A 19038-nucleotide genomic window follows, 5' to 3' on the forward strand; every position below is an offset into this window, starting at 1 on the left:
TTGAGTTTCTTTTTACTACTACTTGATGTCTCTTTGATTCCTATGTACATTTACCATCGTAATCTCATAAAATTTCTTTTCTCATAAAAAAAAAAAATGTTAACTCTTTTAATGAAAGGCCATAAGACGAGGAGAGGTGGTGTAGCCTCCACCACCAGCTCAGAGATACTTTTCCACATTCTTTTATGGAAGACACAAATTTGGTTGAAACTTTAAACCCATAAAAAAGTGACAAAATTTTTCACGAAGTGAATATTTATCATTAAGGAAAAAGAACTCTATCCGGGAGTATGGTCTACGCCAACACTTCCATGAGTCTATCTCTTTCCTCTTTTTTTTGATAAGTAAATTATATTAAAAAAAATTAAATATACTAAAAAATAAGCAGCCACCTAGAAGTAGAACCCCTTTAAAACAAGCTTAAAGAGGGAAATGGGAGGCCCCGCATCAACAAAAGTGCCAAAAATAAGAAAGTTACAACTGATAGTAGATACAAAAATCAGGATCCCCTTTAACCAAATTACAAAGTTCCTTTGAAAAGTCAACCGGTTGGAGAATAGTCTCCACATCACATGTAGGTAAGAAGGTAATATAATTTACTGGTTGATTCACCTCCCTCCACACATGCTTATATTCCACCGAAGAAAGAGAGGCACTCAAATGGTGGATTTTGCTCTTCAACCATTGTAATGCCCAATGACCTTTAATCTTTCCATTTAACATGTCCATAGCTAATTTGGAATCTGACCGAATGTACACTTCCTAGAAATCTTTTTCAATACATAAAGTCATACCCCAAAAAATAGCGTACAACTCCATAGAAAAACTGATCTATCTACACCCACACCTGCAAAAGCAATAATGGGGGAACCCATAGCATCATGAATCAAACCATCATAAGTTGCCTTTTCTTGGGAAAGAAAACCATCGCAGTACAAAGCAAACATAGACTGAGGAGATCGAAACCATGAACATGCCTTTGGAACAATAGAAATCTCTAATATACATTAATTCTCCAAATGTCAACAAAAAACTAATTCTCCATACTCTTATACTAGTGCGTCAGGTAGGCAGCCGGCACTATATTCTATACAGCCAATCCCTTTTGCATGGATCCCATTATCTTTTAATTATCCCTTATCTTGTTTTATATCATGTCTTCAAGTACTAATCATGTTCATAAGCGTAGGATTAGATTTGCATCCTGGAACATCAGATCTTTGACGGGTAAGAGTATGGAGTTGATTGATGCTATGCGAAGAAGAAGAATTAATGTGGCATGCATTCAAGAAACTAGATGGAAGGGTCACAAAGCGAAGGCATTAGATGATTTCAAACTATGGTACTTAGGAGATGAAAGTGGGAGAGGTAGAGTGGGCATAGTTGTGGACAAAGACCTTAAGAACGAAGTAGTGGATGTTAAAAGATTAGGGGATAGGATCATATCTATCAAGCTGGTGCTAGACAACGAGGTTATCAACATTGCTAGCGCATACGCACCCCAAGCAGGTTTGGATGAGAGTGTTAAAATACAATTCTGGGAGCACATGGATGGATTAGTACAGGGTTTTGGTTCGGGAGAGAAAATTATTATTGGAGGGGATCTTAACGGACATGTGGGCAGGGATCGTAGAGGCTTTGAAGAGGTTCACGGAGGATACGGAGTTGGAAAGAGGAATGAAGAGGGGATATCAGTGTTAGACTTTGCGATAGCGTTTGACCTGTGCATTGCAAATACCTTTTTTAAAAAGAGAGATGAACATTTAATTACCTACAAGAGTGGGCACCATGCAAGCCAAATAGATTTTTTCCTAACAAGAAGGTCTGACAGACCTTGATGTAGGGACTGTAAAATTATACCAGGAGAGAGCTTAACCGCCCAACATAGACTGATGGTCTTAGATATGTACCTCAGTACGGGACAACGTAAGAAGGCAAAACAAGTTTGCCCTAAGATAAGATGGGGGCGACTCCAAGGAGTTCTCTTAGAGTTATTTTTCGATAAAGTAGCTCTACAAGGAAAGTGGGATTCTGAAGGAAATACCAATGAGATGTGGACTGAGATGAAGACTTGTATTAAGAAGGTGGCTAAAGAACTCCTAAGGATTTCAAAAGGTATGTGTGTGGCCCCTAAAGAGACTTGGTGGTGGGATGACGAAGTTCAAGTAGCCATTAAGACTAAGAAAGCTCATTTTAAGACTTGGCAAAGGACTAACGAGGCAGATGATAAGATGAGATATTATGCAGCCAAAAAAGAAGCTCGAAAACTGTGGGGGAAGCAAGAGCGAAAAAACATGATGACCTCTATAAAAAACTTAATACAAAGGAAGGGAAAAATATAAGTTATCGGATAGCCAAAGTAAGAGAAAGGAAGAGCAGAGATTTGGATCATGTTAGATGGATTAAGAGTGAGGAAGGTCGAGTATTAATACGAGATGAGGACATTATGGAGAGATGGGGTGAATATTTTTACAACCTACTTAATGGAGCTATCTTGACCTATAGGATGGATTTAGAAGTGGAGAGGAATAGTCTTGAAGCCAACACACATCATGAACATTTACAACGAGTTGGTGAGGCTGAAGTTAAAGAGGCCCTGCGGAAGATAAAGGTTGAAAAATCACCGGGACCGGATGAGATCCCAATTGAAGTGTGGAAGAGCTTAGGAGCACGGGGGATATCTTGGCTAACCAAGTTGTTTAACAAGATTTTGAGTACAAAGAAAATGCCAGATGAGTGGAGGAGAAGCATTGTAGTCCCAATTTATAAAAATAAAGGTGATATCCATAACTGCAATAACTATAGGGGCATAAAACTAATGAGTCATACCATGAAACTTTGGGAAAAAATCATTAAAGTTCACTTAAGAAGAGAAACTGTTATATCGGAGAACCAATTTGGTTTTATGCCAGGGAGATCCACGACAGAAGCTATTTACCTTTTAAGGAGACTTATGGAAATATTTAGAGCTTACAAAAGGAACCTCCATATGATCTTTATTGACTTAGAAAAGGCCTATGATAGAGTCCCTAGAGAGCTCATTTGGCATGTCCTAGAGAAGAGAAGGAGCTCAAGTAACTATGTGGACATAATCAAGGACATGTATGAGGGCGTGGTGACGAGTGTCAAAACTGCAGAGGGCCAAAGTAGTGAATTCCGTATAACAATTGGGTTACATCAAGGATCAGCTCTAAGCCCCTATTTGTTTGCACTCATAATGGATGATTTAACCAAGCACATTCAAGATGAGGTCCCTAGGTGTATGATTTTTGCTGATGATATTGTTTTGATGGATAAGACAGTGGAAGGGATTAATGTAAAGCTAGAGTTATGGAGATCAAACTTGGAATCGCGAGGCTTTAAGTTAAGCAGAACAAAGACAGAGTATTTGATGTGTAACTTCAGTCAAATCAGGAGAGGTGATGAAGTGGTGAAACTTGAGGAGCAAGCGCTACCACAAAGTGAATGCTTTAGATACTTGGGGTCAACCATTAACAAAGAGGGTGATATAGAAGATGATGTTTCCCACAGAATTAAAGTAAGATGGATGAAGTGGAGAGGTGCATCGGGAGTGTTATGTGACAAACGTATGCCTATTAAGCTTAAAGGAAAATTCTATAGGACAGTTATAAGACCAGCCATGACTTATGGAGCGGAATGTTGGGCAGTTAGGAAGAGTAATATAGATAAGATGAGTGTAGCAGAGATGAGGATGTTGAGGAGGATGTGTAGCAAGAACAGGAGAGATAGAGTAATGAATGATTGTATTAGAAACAAATTGGGAGTTGCACCAATCCAGGACAAGCTTCTTGAGAGCTGCTTGAGGTGGTATGGTCATGTCCAACGGAGACCTATGGATGCACCCGGTAAGGAAGAGTGACCAGATTCAGTTTGACGGAGCTAAAAGAGGTAGGGGCAGGCCTAAGATGACTATTGGAGAAGTGGTAAGAAAGGATATGCATGCGGTAGGGCTCAATCCTAGTATGACCGTAGATAGAGTTGTTTGGAGGACTAGGACCCGTGTGGCCGACCCCTAGTAGGGGAATGTTCCTGGGATGTTGTTTTGACCTTTTTTTTTTTTTTTTTTTTCTTGTACTTCTGTTTACTTCTCTTATTTCTTTTACTATCATAGCCTCTTCGGATCCATGTAGCCAACCCCATTTAGTTGGGATAAGGTTATTGTCGTTGTTTAGGTGTAAGTCCAGTAAAAGAAATGGAGAGATAGACACATCGGAGTTCTTAAGTTTATTGACACGTGTGAAAACACTGGTTTGGAGTTTGGACTATTCAAGGCCAAAGCCCAGCCCACAGCCCACACAGTCCACAAGTTGTTATCCAAAGGAAAGTTGAAAACCTATCACAAATGTCAATTGGTGGAAGAGAAGAAGCTCAAGGAAAACAAAGGAAGTGGAAATGAAAGGAATGGTGGTGGTGGGGTTTGTTTTGATGGCTTTGGTTATGTTCTCTTCTTGTAGTAAACTCCATCCAATAATTCTGGTTCCTGGGAGCGGAGGGAACCAGCTAGAAGCAAGGTTAAACGAGGCTTACAAACCCTCGAGCTTGGTCTGCAACCGTTGGTTACCGATTCCAAAAGAAGAAGGAGGATGGTTTAGACTATGGTTCGACCCTTCCGTCCTCTTATCTCCCTTCACCAAATGCTTCGCTCAACGAATGATTCTCTATTACGATCTCCACAAAGATGACTACTTTAACTGTCCCGGTGTTGAAACCAGAGTCCCTGACTTCGGCTCTACTCAGTCGCTTCTCTGCCTCGATCCCAAACTCAAGTATTCTCTCTCTCTCTCTCTCTCTATATATATAGATATATCTGCTAAACCTAATTTCCGTATGAAATTTTGGGAATTTGTTCAAAATTTTATGATCTTTTTTGTATTGTTGTGAAATTTCTTGCTTCCTGAATCTCGATAAAATGCAAACCTAGAAAACCCAAAACGAAAATCAAATTTGCAATCTCTCTCTCACACACACACACACACATATGGAGAAGACTCCTAAGAGTGGTTTGTATGTTGCCACGTGAGCAAAGTTTTAGTAATCGATAATCGGGAATCGGATTGGGATTAGTATCGGCGATACCATGGATCGGATGGATTTGCCTCTGCTTTTTAATAAAAAAACGATTTTTTAAAAAAAATTATTTTTTACCCTTGGGTTGCACCAGTGGATCGGTATCAGATTGGCCAAGAATTGGGATCGCTCTCAGCCGATACGGATACAATCCGGGCGATTCGGATTGTGGTGGTTGTTGTTAAAGAGAGGTGTCTCTTACTTATGCTATTGCTTGAATTAATTAGGGCATTTTTGTAATATTAAGTCACTTGGTTTATCCATTTTGGGCTAAAGTTTTACCAAGGAGATGGGCATGGTCCTTTTGCACATGGACATACCAATAAACATCATGAATTAAAGCAAATGAAGTTTTGTTTTTCCTACTTGCCAGCCCAAGAGGCCAAGACCAGTTATTTTTATGGGCCTGAATTTCCTAACCCAACTAGATCTAACTGTGCCATTACGATTCTTACATTACAACTTTTGGATTTATATGTATGCCAAACCCAATTTAAAGTGTTTAAATGGTTTTTTTTTACATTTTATTTTATAGGTGATAGAATGTCCTAAGGTTAGACCTTAAATTGTTCGCAAATAAGCATTGAATTGGATTTTTTGCTCATAAGGTTGTAACATTGTATGTTTTAGGAATGTGATTCCAAAATATAAACGTGAGTATTCATATTGTTTTTTTTTTTTTTTTCTGGTGCAATTCAAGGGCCCACCGGCCATCAACCTCAACAGGACCCCACATGGAGGCAATGAGGGGACCCACAAGGGGTCAAATATGGTACCCAAAGGCTCCACTTCTTGGAAAGCAATTAAATGTGGACTAGGTGTCGCTAAGGAGACTTGAACCACCGATCAAGCACCTGACGTAGTTCTCCCAAGGGAGTAGCGAACCACCAGGGCAAGCCCTGGAGCGACAGTATTCATATTGTGAGTGTATTGAATTAGATCATTTGAGAGCCTAGTATGGATTGTCGTTAGTTGTTTAAGAAACAAGACTACTTGTTATAGTTATTTTGTTCCCCAGACATGAGAGTCTTTACCTTTGCAGTTGGACTTTGTGCATTTTCATATGCTAAAGTTTGATGTTTCCACTGGCTATATATTAGTGCAATGGATTCACAATGTGAAATTGTGAATGGAAAAGATGTTCAACGTGAAATCTACTTTTCGAATATGAATATTTTGAGAGAAATATCCAATTGTGAATAGATGAAATTTCGAGCTCGGTGGTAGTAACATTTAAAATATAATTATTAATTTAATAATTATATTTTAGAAGTGTTTTCCAAAAATTTTATGTCTAATCAGTGGTTGAAATTCTCTAATTAAACTGTTTAGACGGAGTAGTATTGTGATGGTAACGTATTCTATGCCTACAAACTCGTTATGTGATATTGTCAAGTAAAGAGACTAAAATGTAATTAATTACATCACTTTAGGGGTTAATTAGTTATATTCAACCTAGAGTGCACTTACGAGTTAATAGTTTTGTTTACTATTAGACTCATTTGTAAATAATTCTATTTCCAGTAGGATCCCACCACTTGGCTTGTAGAATGCTATAAGGAGAGAGAGTCCAATGATTTGGACTGTCTCCTTCTCTCCTCTACTGATTGTGTGTTGGAGATTTTGAACCTTAGAAGAGCATAAAGGGATAGTTCTCTGCTATTCTTCTCATGCAATCGTTGTTCGAGGAATACTCGTGTCTTCCCTGTGTACATCTCAAGTTTAAGCGATGTATTCCTTTAGAGGTACCGCGCTTATAGTACAAAGAGTTAACACTGATATGTTACCCAGAGTCAGTCTTGCTCAATTAATATGTTTTTACTGTTTTTCTTTTCCATCTGTATTTATTTATGTTACTTAGATGATCATGAACTCATGAATCTTGCTCCATTTCTAATTTCCTTAGGCACATCACAACATATATGGCAGACTTGGTGGACTCTCTTGAACAAGAAGGCTACAAGGAAGGAGAAACACTCTTTGGAGCACCATATGACTTCCGATATGGTCTAGCAGCTGCTGGTCACCCATCTTCTACAGGTTCCAAATTCCTTGAAGACCTTAAAGGATTGATAGAGATGGCAAGCACATCCAATGAAGGAAACCCAGTAATAATCCTTTCCCACAGCTTAGGCGGTCTCTTCGCCCTTCACCTTCTCAATAGAAATCACTTATCTTGGCGTCGCAAGTATGTTAAACACTTCATCTCCTTATCAGCTCCATGGGGTGGTACTGTTCAAGAGATGATCACATTTGCTTCTGGTTACTCCTTAGGTGTTCCCTTAGTTGATCCATTACTTGTAAGAGAAGAGCAAAGGAGCTCAGAAAGCAACCTTTGGCTATTACCCTCTCCTAAACTATTCCCGTCAAACAAACCTCTTGTAATTACAGAAAACAGAAACTACTCTGCCAGTGAAATCCCACAGTTTCTTGAGGACATAGGCTTTTCCCAAGGTGTACATCCTTATAGAACAAGAATTTTGCCACTAATTAACAAGTTTACTGCACCAGAGGTTCCTGTGACTTGCATTGTTGGGAGTGAGGTTAAGACACCTGAGACTTTGTTTTATGGGAGAGATGGAGGGTTTGATGAACAGCCTGAGGTTCTGTATGGGGATGGAGATGGGACTGTGAACATGATGAGTTTGTTAGCACTTGAATCAGAGTGGGCTGGGATGGAAGCCAAACAGACTCTTAAGGTAACAAGAATTCCTCATGTCTCTCATACTTCCATTCTAAAGGACAGTGTCTCTGTTGCAGAAATAGTAAGAGAAATTTCTACTATAAATTCAGTACAAGTTCTGAGATCAGTTGTGTAGGAAACTGAAATCTAAATTAGAGGTTTTAAATTTTAGTTCTTCAATTGTTGGATTTATATGTCCATCAAACCCAATTTAAACAGTTTAAAAATATATTAATTTGCTTTGATTTAATTGGACTATTGGTTATCTAATATTAGACTTTAAAATGCTCGTAACTAGGGATAGAACTGGGCATTGTGTTCATATGGTTATCACATTTATGTATTTTAGTGTTGTGATTCCAAAGTACAATGTAAGCATTCATATTGTGTGTATTGAACAAGATCAATTGAGAATCTTTAATGGATTACTGTCAAATGTCTGAAAAACAAGATCCTTTGTAGTGTTACGTTTTGCTCCTCAAACCGGAGAGGTTCTTACCATTGTAGTGAAATAGTGTGCATTTTGGTGTAACAATGGCTAATGTCTCCTTGGCTATGTATCAGTGCATTGGATTTATAATGTTTGTCAATGGATGAGATGCTCAATAAGGAATCCACGACTCGAATAGGAATAATTATTTGAGAGATGTCCGATTATGGCCAAACAGAAATTCTAAGCTCGGTAGTATGTTTAATGATATTTTAGAAGGTTTTTTTTTTTTTTTTTTAATTGGATATTTCTCCAATCACTAATCAAGATTCTCTAAATAAGCTGTTTTGATGGGCTAGGGTGGAGACAATAATTAATTACATACCCATAGGTTTGTTATGCGAGATTGTTGAGTGAAAGGGCTAAAACAAAATTATATTATTACTTTGAAGGTTTATATGTTATATCCAACTTAAGGTGTATTTATGAGTAAATATTTATATTTACTAGATAGAGTTTGACTCCCAGCAAAATGTCTTAGACGGTCACCCAGTAGAATCTTACCACTTGAGATGAAGATTGTTATAGAGATTAGGTTCACTAGTTCTATAAATATGCAATAAAAGACAAAGAGGTCTAGTCGTCGGTTTTTAGCACAAGAAGACCCCTCTCTTCCTTCATGCAGTTTCTTCTACCCCCATCATATCTCTCCTCCATTCAACAATATCTCTTTCTCCTGCTTCTTTCCTTGGTTTAAGTGCTAGGGTTTTGAATTCTAGAGAGAGAAAGAGTGTTCCTACTACAATAATCTTGTTCAAGCATTGATCCAGGGGATACCTTTTGAATCTTTCTGAGGAATCTCCTATTCAAGTGTATATTTCATTTCGAGGTACTACTCTTGTGGTATAAAAGGCAACCTAAATAACCTTCCCTAATGACTTTGAATCCCCTAACGTGCATGAGTAACGATCTAAATTTAAAATTTTGATTTTTGGCACCTTTCCCACCAACAAAATTGTACTCATAAAAGCTCCACTTTCATTCATGAAGGAATCAGCTCTGCAAAACTTCTTTTAAGCCAACAATCTAGAAAAATTCTAGAGTTATTTCTTGTGTTCGCCTTCAAGAGCTTATCACACCAACGGTTTTAGGAATCAATATCAGATCAGCTATATTGGCTGATTCATATTGGTCATATTGATACCTGACTGATACGGATCGGCTGTTACGGTATGGACATGTTTTTTTTTAGGAAAAAAAATGGTGTTTTGAACTGGACTGGGCTGATATGGCTGATATGTATCGGTATCAGCAGTGACTGATACCATCCCCAATACCATGAGCTAAATCCATGATCACAACCTCCCCAATACTTTTGAAGATTGGAAGAGCCCATTACTGTAGTAGGAGACTATACTTAACATATAAATGGTTTATATTTTGGTTTATTTTGCAAGACATTAATGGGATTTGGTTCTTCATGGGTTTAGACCTAAAAGTTGTTCACAACTAAGGACACATTGGATATTAAGTAACAAGGTTCTCTAGAATAGTTGATGGTCCCAATATATGAGAGGTCCTTACCGTTGCAGTTGCACATTGTGCATTTTGGTCTACCAAAGGTTGATGTCTATACTGACAATAAATCGATGCGTTGGATTCACAATGTTTATCTGTGAATGGAAGAGATACTCAACAGAGGATCCACTTCCCAAATATGGTGAATATCCTAAGAGAATTATATGATTGTGATTGGATTGAAATTCCGAGCTTGGTAGCAATTCTGTAAAGAGTTTACAAATGTATTTAAATTATTATTATTTATTTAATAATTATATTTTGAAAGTATTCCAATAGTTTTATGTCGAATCAATGGTTGCTAGGGTCAGTGTTTATATTCCATCTTGTAAACCCATTACATGATATTGTTAAATTGATGGACTTTAACGTAATTATTTCTATCACTTTAATGGGGTTTTGGTTATTACCATTTAAGGCTTTATTTATTGGTAAATAATTTCATAATTACTTAAAGGTGAGACTCTTAGGTAATTATTTTTACTTACATGTATTGAGTTTGACTCATATAAGGAAACCTTAATTAGGTAATTACGTTTATTTATATATATTGAGTTTGACTCATATAAGGAAATCTTAATTGTTCACCTTATAGGATCTTGCTATTTGGCATATGATCCCTCTATAAGATTAGGGTTCCCATTCTATAAATAGAGAGCTTGGGTAAGCGGAAAGTTATGCTTGTATTAGCCGCTCTCTCTATCTGTCTGTCTCCCATCCTAAACTTTGACTTCTTTATGAGATTAAGGTTTTGAACTCTACTATTTGAGGATCAATTCTACTACTTGAGTTCTCTCTCAATTGTTAAATGTGCTACAAAAAGGTAACCCTAAAACCCTAGTAGTTGTTTATGTTTGACTTCCCTAATGTTGTGAATAATAATGATAATGACTTACGAGAGAATAAAAACTTATCTGTTTTGCCTTCCAAATAATCACTCCAAAGCTTTGTCGTAAATACAAATTTGGTGGTGCTACAAGGATGTGAGTTGAGTCACGTTACTTGATGTTGTCCTAAAGACCACAGACACCCACATTGATGCAATCGGGAGAAATGCCAATTGAGCTTTCAAGATAAAACAGTCATTGGCTTCTGCGAGTAGAAGTGCACTTTCCTACTATGCTCTTTCAAGTTCTACAAGGTTGTGGTCAGACTCAAAGAAGACTTTCAAAGAATAGCCAGTAAAATAGAGGAAAAACAAAGGTGTGATCTATGAACAACACTTAGACTGATGCTGTAAAGTGTTAGGGACATCCTCTATTTATATGGGAGATGTCTATTGGAAATACATTTCCAAAAGAACCCAAAGGATGTGTCTCTTTAAGAGATAAGACAGAGAAAACTAGTTGCTGACGACATTCAAAGCATTTTGAACGACATGCAACGCAAGATCGTTGATGCGTCGGACAACGCTCATCCAACTTCAGGAAGACCTCGTTCAACGACGGACGAAGAATGCAATATATTGGTATGGTCTTGATAAATCCCGAATCAGAATGTATTCTGTCCAATATCCAACAAAAAAAATTTGACGTCGGAAAAATGACGATCAACATTGAAAAAACCTTTTCCAACACTGACAAAAGGAAATCTAGAAACAAATCCGGTCTGGTTGCTAACAAAAAAAACACACACACACAAAAGGTCTTAGCTTGGCTCACGTATGAAAATAACCCTACCCCAAACCCCCAAAGACAAGAGAGCAATTTACCACAAAAAAAAAAGGACAAGAGAGCATAGTAAACCTTTCTTTCATGGAACATTACCCTTCAGTTCCCATTTATCTCTTTCATTTCCAATGTGGGACTAAAGTTCTCCTACACAAATGTTTTGCTTAAAATCAACTTCGTATAAGTCATGGGTTCAAATCATATAGGAGACACGACGGCCAAAACCTTTTTTCAAAGAGGAAAAGAGAGGTATTTTTTTTTTGTTGCTAAAGAAATTGTTGGTTCACTTTGGATGAAGAAAACAGTGTCATGTATTTTAACCTCTCAAACTACAGATCATGGTTCGTAATCTCGGGATTGGATCAGTTGATTACCTTGGATCAGATTGGTATGGAGCATGACCGATCCTGAGATGAACATTCCTTGAATGAATCGCTGGATCTAACACTAGATCGGAGGATCAGTCGGATCGCTCAATCTGATCCAATAAGCGTACAAGGGTTAAACTTTTTTTTTTAAAGGTTTTTTTTTACTTATTTCTTTTTGAAAAACATTCTCATTTATATTCATGATTTGTGTTTCGATTTAGGGATCCCAAAGTTTCAGACAAAGATGTTGTTGAGTATGTGGCTTGATTGACTCCAAGGTGACTCAAGTCTCGATTGAGCAGTCATTTTTCATAATCAAGGTTCCGGCTAAAATATGTGTCTATTTTAACTTTAGACTAATTGTATAATAAATTCATTTTTTTTTTTACCACTTTTGACTGATATGATCGATTTTGACCAATCCGAATCAGTATTGGATCGATATCGGCCTCAATCGATCCCAAGATTACAAACCATGATTCAGATACACTGGATGGTCCTTAGATTATTTTTGTTTAGGGATTAAAAGAATATAGGATCCAACTCTCTATGAATTAGGAGAAATGTCTCTTTCCGAGTTTGTAGAAACATCTATATAATTGTTCTGATGGGAACTTGTTGATGGGAAAAGGATTATTCGTCCTTGGCTAGCTTGTCCAGTTCTCCAGTCAATAATTGCCAATGAAAGAATTGTATAATTTGTTGTTATCTCGATGATATTATCAATCAAAGGAACTGTTAATTGGAGGGTGGGGTCCATTACTTGTTAGCTACCTTTAGAATAGCCAGATATTCTTTATACACAGTTGAGAATCTAATAAATTAATGAAAGAGGTTTTTTTTCACATTTTTCTCTTTTCGAAGGTCACATGACTCGACTCCATGGGGGACCCCAATCAATGCCCCACCGAGTTCAGCAAGTGGAGTGAACAGTGTTCCCGTGACCCGAATGAGATGTCTTTGGCTACTTGTCCAACAAACTTTGGTTCCCTCCCACAAATCATATGCCCTGTCACGAGGCATACATCTGTGTGTGTGTGTGTGTGTGTGTGTGTGTGTGTGTGTGTGAGAGAGAGAGAGAGAGAGAGAGAGAGTGTGGATGCACAAAATTCGGTTCCCACCTACAAACCATCGGTGCTGTCACAAGTCATGGAACGCATCGTGGATGAAGTTTCTTCCACGGGTCGAGCTCTCAAGACCGCACTGCAGTGCACTGTCAAATGCCCACACTGTAGAGGATTTTAAATGTGAATGTGTGAGAAAGAGAGATACTACCATTCCAATTGGCAAACTTTGGATCCATCCATGTCATAGAGTATTCCAAACTCACTTCATAGTGAAGTTTCACCTCAAAATTTACTTAAAAATTGAATTTAGGAAAGAGAACACTATCTAGTCGCATCCAGTGCACGACCCCTATTCCCCAAACACAGGGTTGTACGAAAGGATAGTCGCACCTCTAAGGATTTCCGCCTTTCCATGGGGGTGCGGTACTCATTTGCATGGCTCTGTGTTTGGGCACTGGGGCCACACACCGCACACGACTAGATAGCATTTTTTCTCCCTTACACAAATTACATGTGAGAAAGAGAATTTTGCTTGGTCACGTGGCTCCTACATCAACATGAGGACCAATGGGACAACGCGCCCAAGAATCAAACATGGGATGAGGTGGTATTTCGCAACCCCTGTTCTTTTTCCCATTACAGGAAAAGGAACGTTGCTTGGTCACGTGACTCCTACACCTAGACACAGGAACGTACATGAATTATCGTCCAGCCCTTAGTGAAATAAAAAAAAAAAAAATTCACATCTGTATTGATGTCCCTATGCACTTTCATTAGCCCCTACATTAATGCAAGGGCTATGCGACCTCACAATGATCTCTGACCTTAATTTTATAATATTTTAAAACTATAACCCATATGTGTTTAATCGAAATATAAGTTTTTTTTTTCAGGGTAAAAATCCAAACTTATATTAAATATATGGGAGAAAGAAAGCCACCTGGTCGTCCAGCGCACGCCACACGTGTGCCCTAGCATAGGGGTGTGCAAAATACCACGACACGCACCCCCTATGTTAGAACGTAAGAGTGGCGTATGTGACACGACCGGGTGGCGTTGTTCCTCCCTAAATTCATATTTGCAACCTAGTTGAGTCAAAGAGGATGACGAAATAGTTGAGTCACTTGATTAAGCAAAAAAACCACTTGATTAATCACTAAAATAAGATCGATAAATTGGAATTTAGATCGCATGTGGAGAGTTCAAGCACGGTTCTTATCCAATTCCAATCTCTGAAATAGGAAGAATCGGCCATAAATTATTAAGAATTGAGAAAAAAGAGAAAAACTACCTGATTTGAAATCTGAATAACCAAAAATGGTGTTACAAAACAAAAAACACCAAAAAATGGGGATCCACTGCGACCGATGACCATGATTGCAACTTGCAAGTGGGATCTGAATTCTGAAAGGCTTCGTAAGCCCGTCAGCCCGTGACCGACCACAGCTCGTGCTCACGAAGCGGACAAATTTTAGCGACAACACGTCCCTCTCCCACGGGTTCACGAGCGTATTGTAGCATTAACCCATTTAATCCCGTGTTTGACAATTATACCCTTAGGATGTATAGTTTTTTCTAATGTGACACCGTCGTTTGCTCTAAACTATCCAAGTAGTCGAAAAAAATCCTCTATAATCATCTATTTAATGGTGGGGATGATTTGGACACGTATCCAACAGTGGGTAGGACTTGAAAAGAATCCGGATCCTAAGTAATTAAACCGAGTACATTCAACTCATTTTACCATGTTGTACCAATAAACTTATGATAACTTCTAGTCCAAAGAAATAGGTTAACTTCCTAAGCTTAAACATGTTTTATGGAATTGTTGTTCAAATACCTTAACCATTACATTGTTACTTGTAAATCAGTGTGTTGCATCTGATGCTTCTTGTCCTCTTTGTGTTTCTTTAAAGAAAACTGTTTTGCATGCCTTATTTCATTGTTCTTTTATTTCTTGTTATTGGCTTGTTTTATCTTATAGGATTGTTATCCAAAGTTTGCTAGGTAATATTTGGAGGTGTTTTTTCTGTTTTCGAATCAATCTTCAATTTTTCTTGGCAAATCTGATGCAATTATTCAATGGGTTTCTTAGTTTGACAAATTTGAAAATCTAGGAATTTGTTTCTATTTTAACAGTCTAACCTTTCCTTTATTGGCACTATTCTTCTCATTTTAATATCTATACAGATGGAACTTGGAAGGCTGAATCATTCCTTGGTGGCAAGGGAGTCATTATTCGAAACCACAATGGGTCTTTCATTGTAGCTAAATATTATAAGCACGGTCAGAGTCATTCTGCCGTAACGATGGGAGCAGAAGTAGAAGCAGTTAGGGATGGGCCGCTATTAGTATCAAGTTAGATTGAGTAAAAAAAAAATTTCTTGATTGTAAGCCATTAGTGGCCTTTCTGAATAGTTCTTTTGTTTTTTTAGATTGGATTGCATCTATGGCGGCATTTGATATATGTTGTCCCTCAGGCAATTCTTATCTTTTGTTGTATTTTTGTTTATTCCTAGGTTGTTGAACAAGGAAGCCCATATTATGTCTAAGGGGACCTCTTTGTTGAAGTTGTCCTCTGTGTGGTGGCTCAATCCACCAAGTTTCATTGTAAACCCTGTTATTCTTAAGAGCAGGAACTTCTCTTCTTTGTTTCAATAAATTTGGGTCGAAAGGCTTTTTTCTTACTAAAAAAATCAAATTCAATGAGTAACGGGATATGTTGTAGTATCTGTCCTTTGTCTTATTTCCAAAAGTTATTTACTGTATAGATAAAATAAAATTTTAAAATAATTTAAATGTGATTTATTATTATCATTATTAAAACTTGAACATTTATTATAAAAAAGTGTAAAAAGTAATGTTTCAACTTTTTTCACCAGCCTTGGTTTACAACAAGATTTTTTCTTAAATCTTTGAGTAGGATTACTTACTCTTTTTATTCCTTAACAATCATTGGCTATGGGGGTGGCTATTTTCACCTCTAATTTTGCTAGCTTGAAGCTTGAGATGACATTTCATTAGATGAACTATTTAATTTGTAAGTGGGATATATCGTTGGAATTAACACCAAATAAATGAAAGTATAGAACTTATCTCAGCGACTTATCACTTGAAACAAAACAACCACATACTCGAGAGGAGCTTTAATCAGAAACAATAACTACGTCTCTTGGTGGATCTGAATCTTGCCACTAGTCACTTTTTTTTCAAGATCATAGTTGCATCCAATGGTGCAATTCGGGTTCTTGCAAATCGACCTCCGAGATGAAACAACCCCTTAGGCCTACCAATAGTTGTTGTACTCACTTACTAGGTTACGTTGGGACATACTTAGGATGTGCTCAATCAACCAAAAGAATGAAATTTAGAAAATTTTCAAAACAATCAATAAACAACAACAACACACACACACACATAGATGAGTATCAGAGATAGAATAGAAGTGTCCACGACGTCCTCTATTTATAAAGGAGAGATACCCTTTGGAAACACTTGTTTAAGAAGGCCCATAAAATGTGTACCTCAAAGAGAGAAGACACAGAAAACTATCCATTGTCGATGTCCAACACATTTTGGATGACATACAATAAAACATCGTTGACGTTGGTGAGGCATCGGACGACTCTCATCTGATGGCGGAGAAATCTCATTGCATGTCTATCGGAATTTAAAATACGTTGGAAAGGTCCTGACAAACCCCAACGCATAATATGCTTGTCTTATGTGTAACAAGCAAAAACTGGCATCTAGAGGAAGAAATCTGACATCAGAAAAACCATATATATGTCGGCAAAAAGGAAATTTGGATACAAGTCCAGTTTGGCTGCCAACAAAAAAAAAATCATACACATATAAATCCTCACGTCACCATGCCATGCCACGATCTGACCAAACACAACTTGACTCAGCTTAGTGCGCAAGTGAAAATAAACCCCAAACCCCCTCAGGACAAGAGAGCATAGTGAGTCTTTCTTCCAATGAATCTTACTCTCGTAGTTCTTATTATAGAATTTGAATCACACTCTAGTTTCTTCCATAAGCAATGTAGGATAAAAGATTTTTCTTTACTTTGTTTTATAAAAAGCAACATCAAGGAGATCTTGGGTTCTTGTGGGAGACCCAAAAAACAAAAAAACAAAACACGAAAAACTAAAAGAGATATTTTTAAACTTCTTTTTTCCTTTTGTAAATTAATTTAGAGAGAGGGATGGGTATGCTAGCACCCCATGTGTCTATCTCTCTCTTCCCCACTTTGAAATGAGTCACTAACCCCTCAAAGGGAGGAAGAGAGAGATAGACGAATAGGGTGCTAGCCTATGGTATACCGTTACCATACCCAGTCTTTTTTCATTAATTTAATACAACAATTCGTCTCACAAGTTAAAAATTTTGGTTAAACAAAACAAAGTAATTGAGTACATAAAAACACTAGGACACCTCGTTTTAGATGTCTTTTGAACTTGAATCTACACTAGGTTTAAAAAGGCATCCTACAGAGTTGTTTGACTCTTTTTTGGTCGCTTGAACAATCGGTCAACCGTGAAAAATGATGTATAATAAAGAGCGCAGGCGTGTTAGAGTATGAATGACTCAATCTTTAACGAAGATTGTGCTTCTAACTTCTATCAAGAGATGTGAGTCCTCCTCTTGCCTCGATTGCTCCAAGGATTTTAGATTATAAAGACCAAATTGCAATGTGTAAAGAAAAGAACAATCGCAAGACCAAATGATAGGCTTGAAGGAAAACCAAAGATTTCTATTGATTTCAACACAAGTACATAAAAAGAACATACTATTGAAAGAGAATCAAAAGAAGAACTTGATAGATAGAATTACCGTGATAGTCAAAGAGAAAATTATACTATGAAAATAAAATACGCGCTAAAGAAAAAAAAAAGTTAAATAAAATAACAGGTTTTTGTTTGATCGAGAGATCCCTCTCGTTCATTGATTCTGATTTTTATACTTGTGATGCAGTATATCTATTGGGAATTCCTTAACCGCCCCTCTTTGGCAGTTACAAAACTGCTTAATCCCATGTATCCCTTGATTAATTCCTACTCCAGTGGTAGTGTTAGTGTTGGGTTCTTCGCAATTACAAACCGTTTTGACCCCACTAACTTTCCTCGTGGGAAATTTGCTTGTTGACCGATCTTTTTGCAACTTGAATTCAATCGATCTATTATTATTGATTAATCAGTAATTTTAGGGTGTAAACAAGAGTATGTGTGAAGTTATACTTCTTATTTTGAGAAAAAAAAAATATACATCTTGAATTTCTCTTCATTAGTGTAAATTAGATTTTCTTTCTAATTTTCTTGGGAAAAAGGTTCCGCACACAGAGTATATGCAAAACCAAATTGCAGGACATCACTCAAAATTATTGTTTTCCTTAAACAATGAATTGACTTAAATAGTCCCCTATTTACCTTGATACGCCTGAATTAGTACTTGGGCATAGGAGGGAACCCTCTCCCTTCTTATTTGATTTCTTCGAAACATGTATAGTCTTTGACCATAAGACTATCACTCTCACACAAACACACACACAAAGGTGACTAAACCTCTCACTATCAGCTCCTTTTAATATTTTTTTGACTGCATCCACTTTTCTGGAATGTCATTTTCCTTTTGTCCGTTCCTGATTTACCATTTGGGAGAAAATTCTCTATCAGGGAGTGTGGCCTATGCCAGTACTTCCCGACTCTATCTCTCTCCTCCCATTTGATATCTCTACCCCAGAAGAACAATAGACACATAAGCCACACTCCCAGACAGAAAACTACTTCTCTTTTACATTTTTAACCTGATCCTTATATTTAAAAGGGTCTAAAGTCACTGACTTCCGGTTGCAGTATAGGACGACCATACGAAGCTATAGAAACCCTTGATCATCGAAGTGGCATTTTCATCGTTCACTTAGAAAGGCAGGGATAAAAACGTACATTCAGCTTCTGGCTTCCCGCAGTTGTTCACAAGAAAAAACCAAGAAGGAAGAAAGAAGAAACGCATCTCCAGCTTTTTCTGTATTTGTCTTATTCTTCTTATTATTCCATTTCACTCCCTCGCTCTCCACCATTCTTGAGGTGTTTGTGGTCATTTCATCCATCCAAAGTTCCTTATATAAACACTGATTTCATCCATCAAGTTA

General features: G+C 37.5%; 1 protein-coding gene across 1 annotated transcript; it reads left to right on the forward strand.

The window, feature by feature from the left end:
• The first annotated feature begins 4413 nt into the window (after positions 1–4413).
• On the forward strand, positions 4414–7934 carry LOC122660305 (lecithin-cholesterol acyltransferase-like 1). The gene is made up of 2 exons (XM_043855550.1): positions 4414–4787; positions 6995–7934. Exons 1-2 carry the CDS (start codon positions 4414–4416, stop codon positions 7905–7907), a joined length of 1287 nt encoding a protein of 428 aa, XP_043711485.1. The 3' UTR covers positions 7908–7934.
• The last annotated feature ends 11104 nt before the right edge of the window (positions 7935–19038 follow it).

The sequence above is a fragment of the Telopea speciosissima genome, chromosome 4 (genome assembly GCF_018873765.1).
Source record: "Telopea speciosissima isolate NSW1024214 ecotype Mountain lineage chromosome 4, Tspe_v1, whole genome shotgun sequence".
NCBI classification, from domain to species: domain Eukaryota; kingdom Viridiplantae; phylum Streptophyta; class Magnoliopsida; order Proteales; family Proteaceae; genus Telopea; species Telopea speciosissima.

Bases quoted from the DNA above. Each gene is read 5' to 3' on its own strand.
- LOC122660305 (XM_043855550.1), top strand. From the start codon at position 4,414: ATGAAAGGAATGGTGGTGGTGGGGTTTGTTTTGATGGCTTTGGTTATG. The intron at 4,788-6,994 runs GTATTCTCTCTC...TAATTTCCTTAG, and splicing joins TGCCTCGATCCCAAACTCAA to GCACATCACAACATATATGG.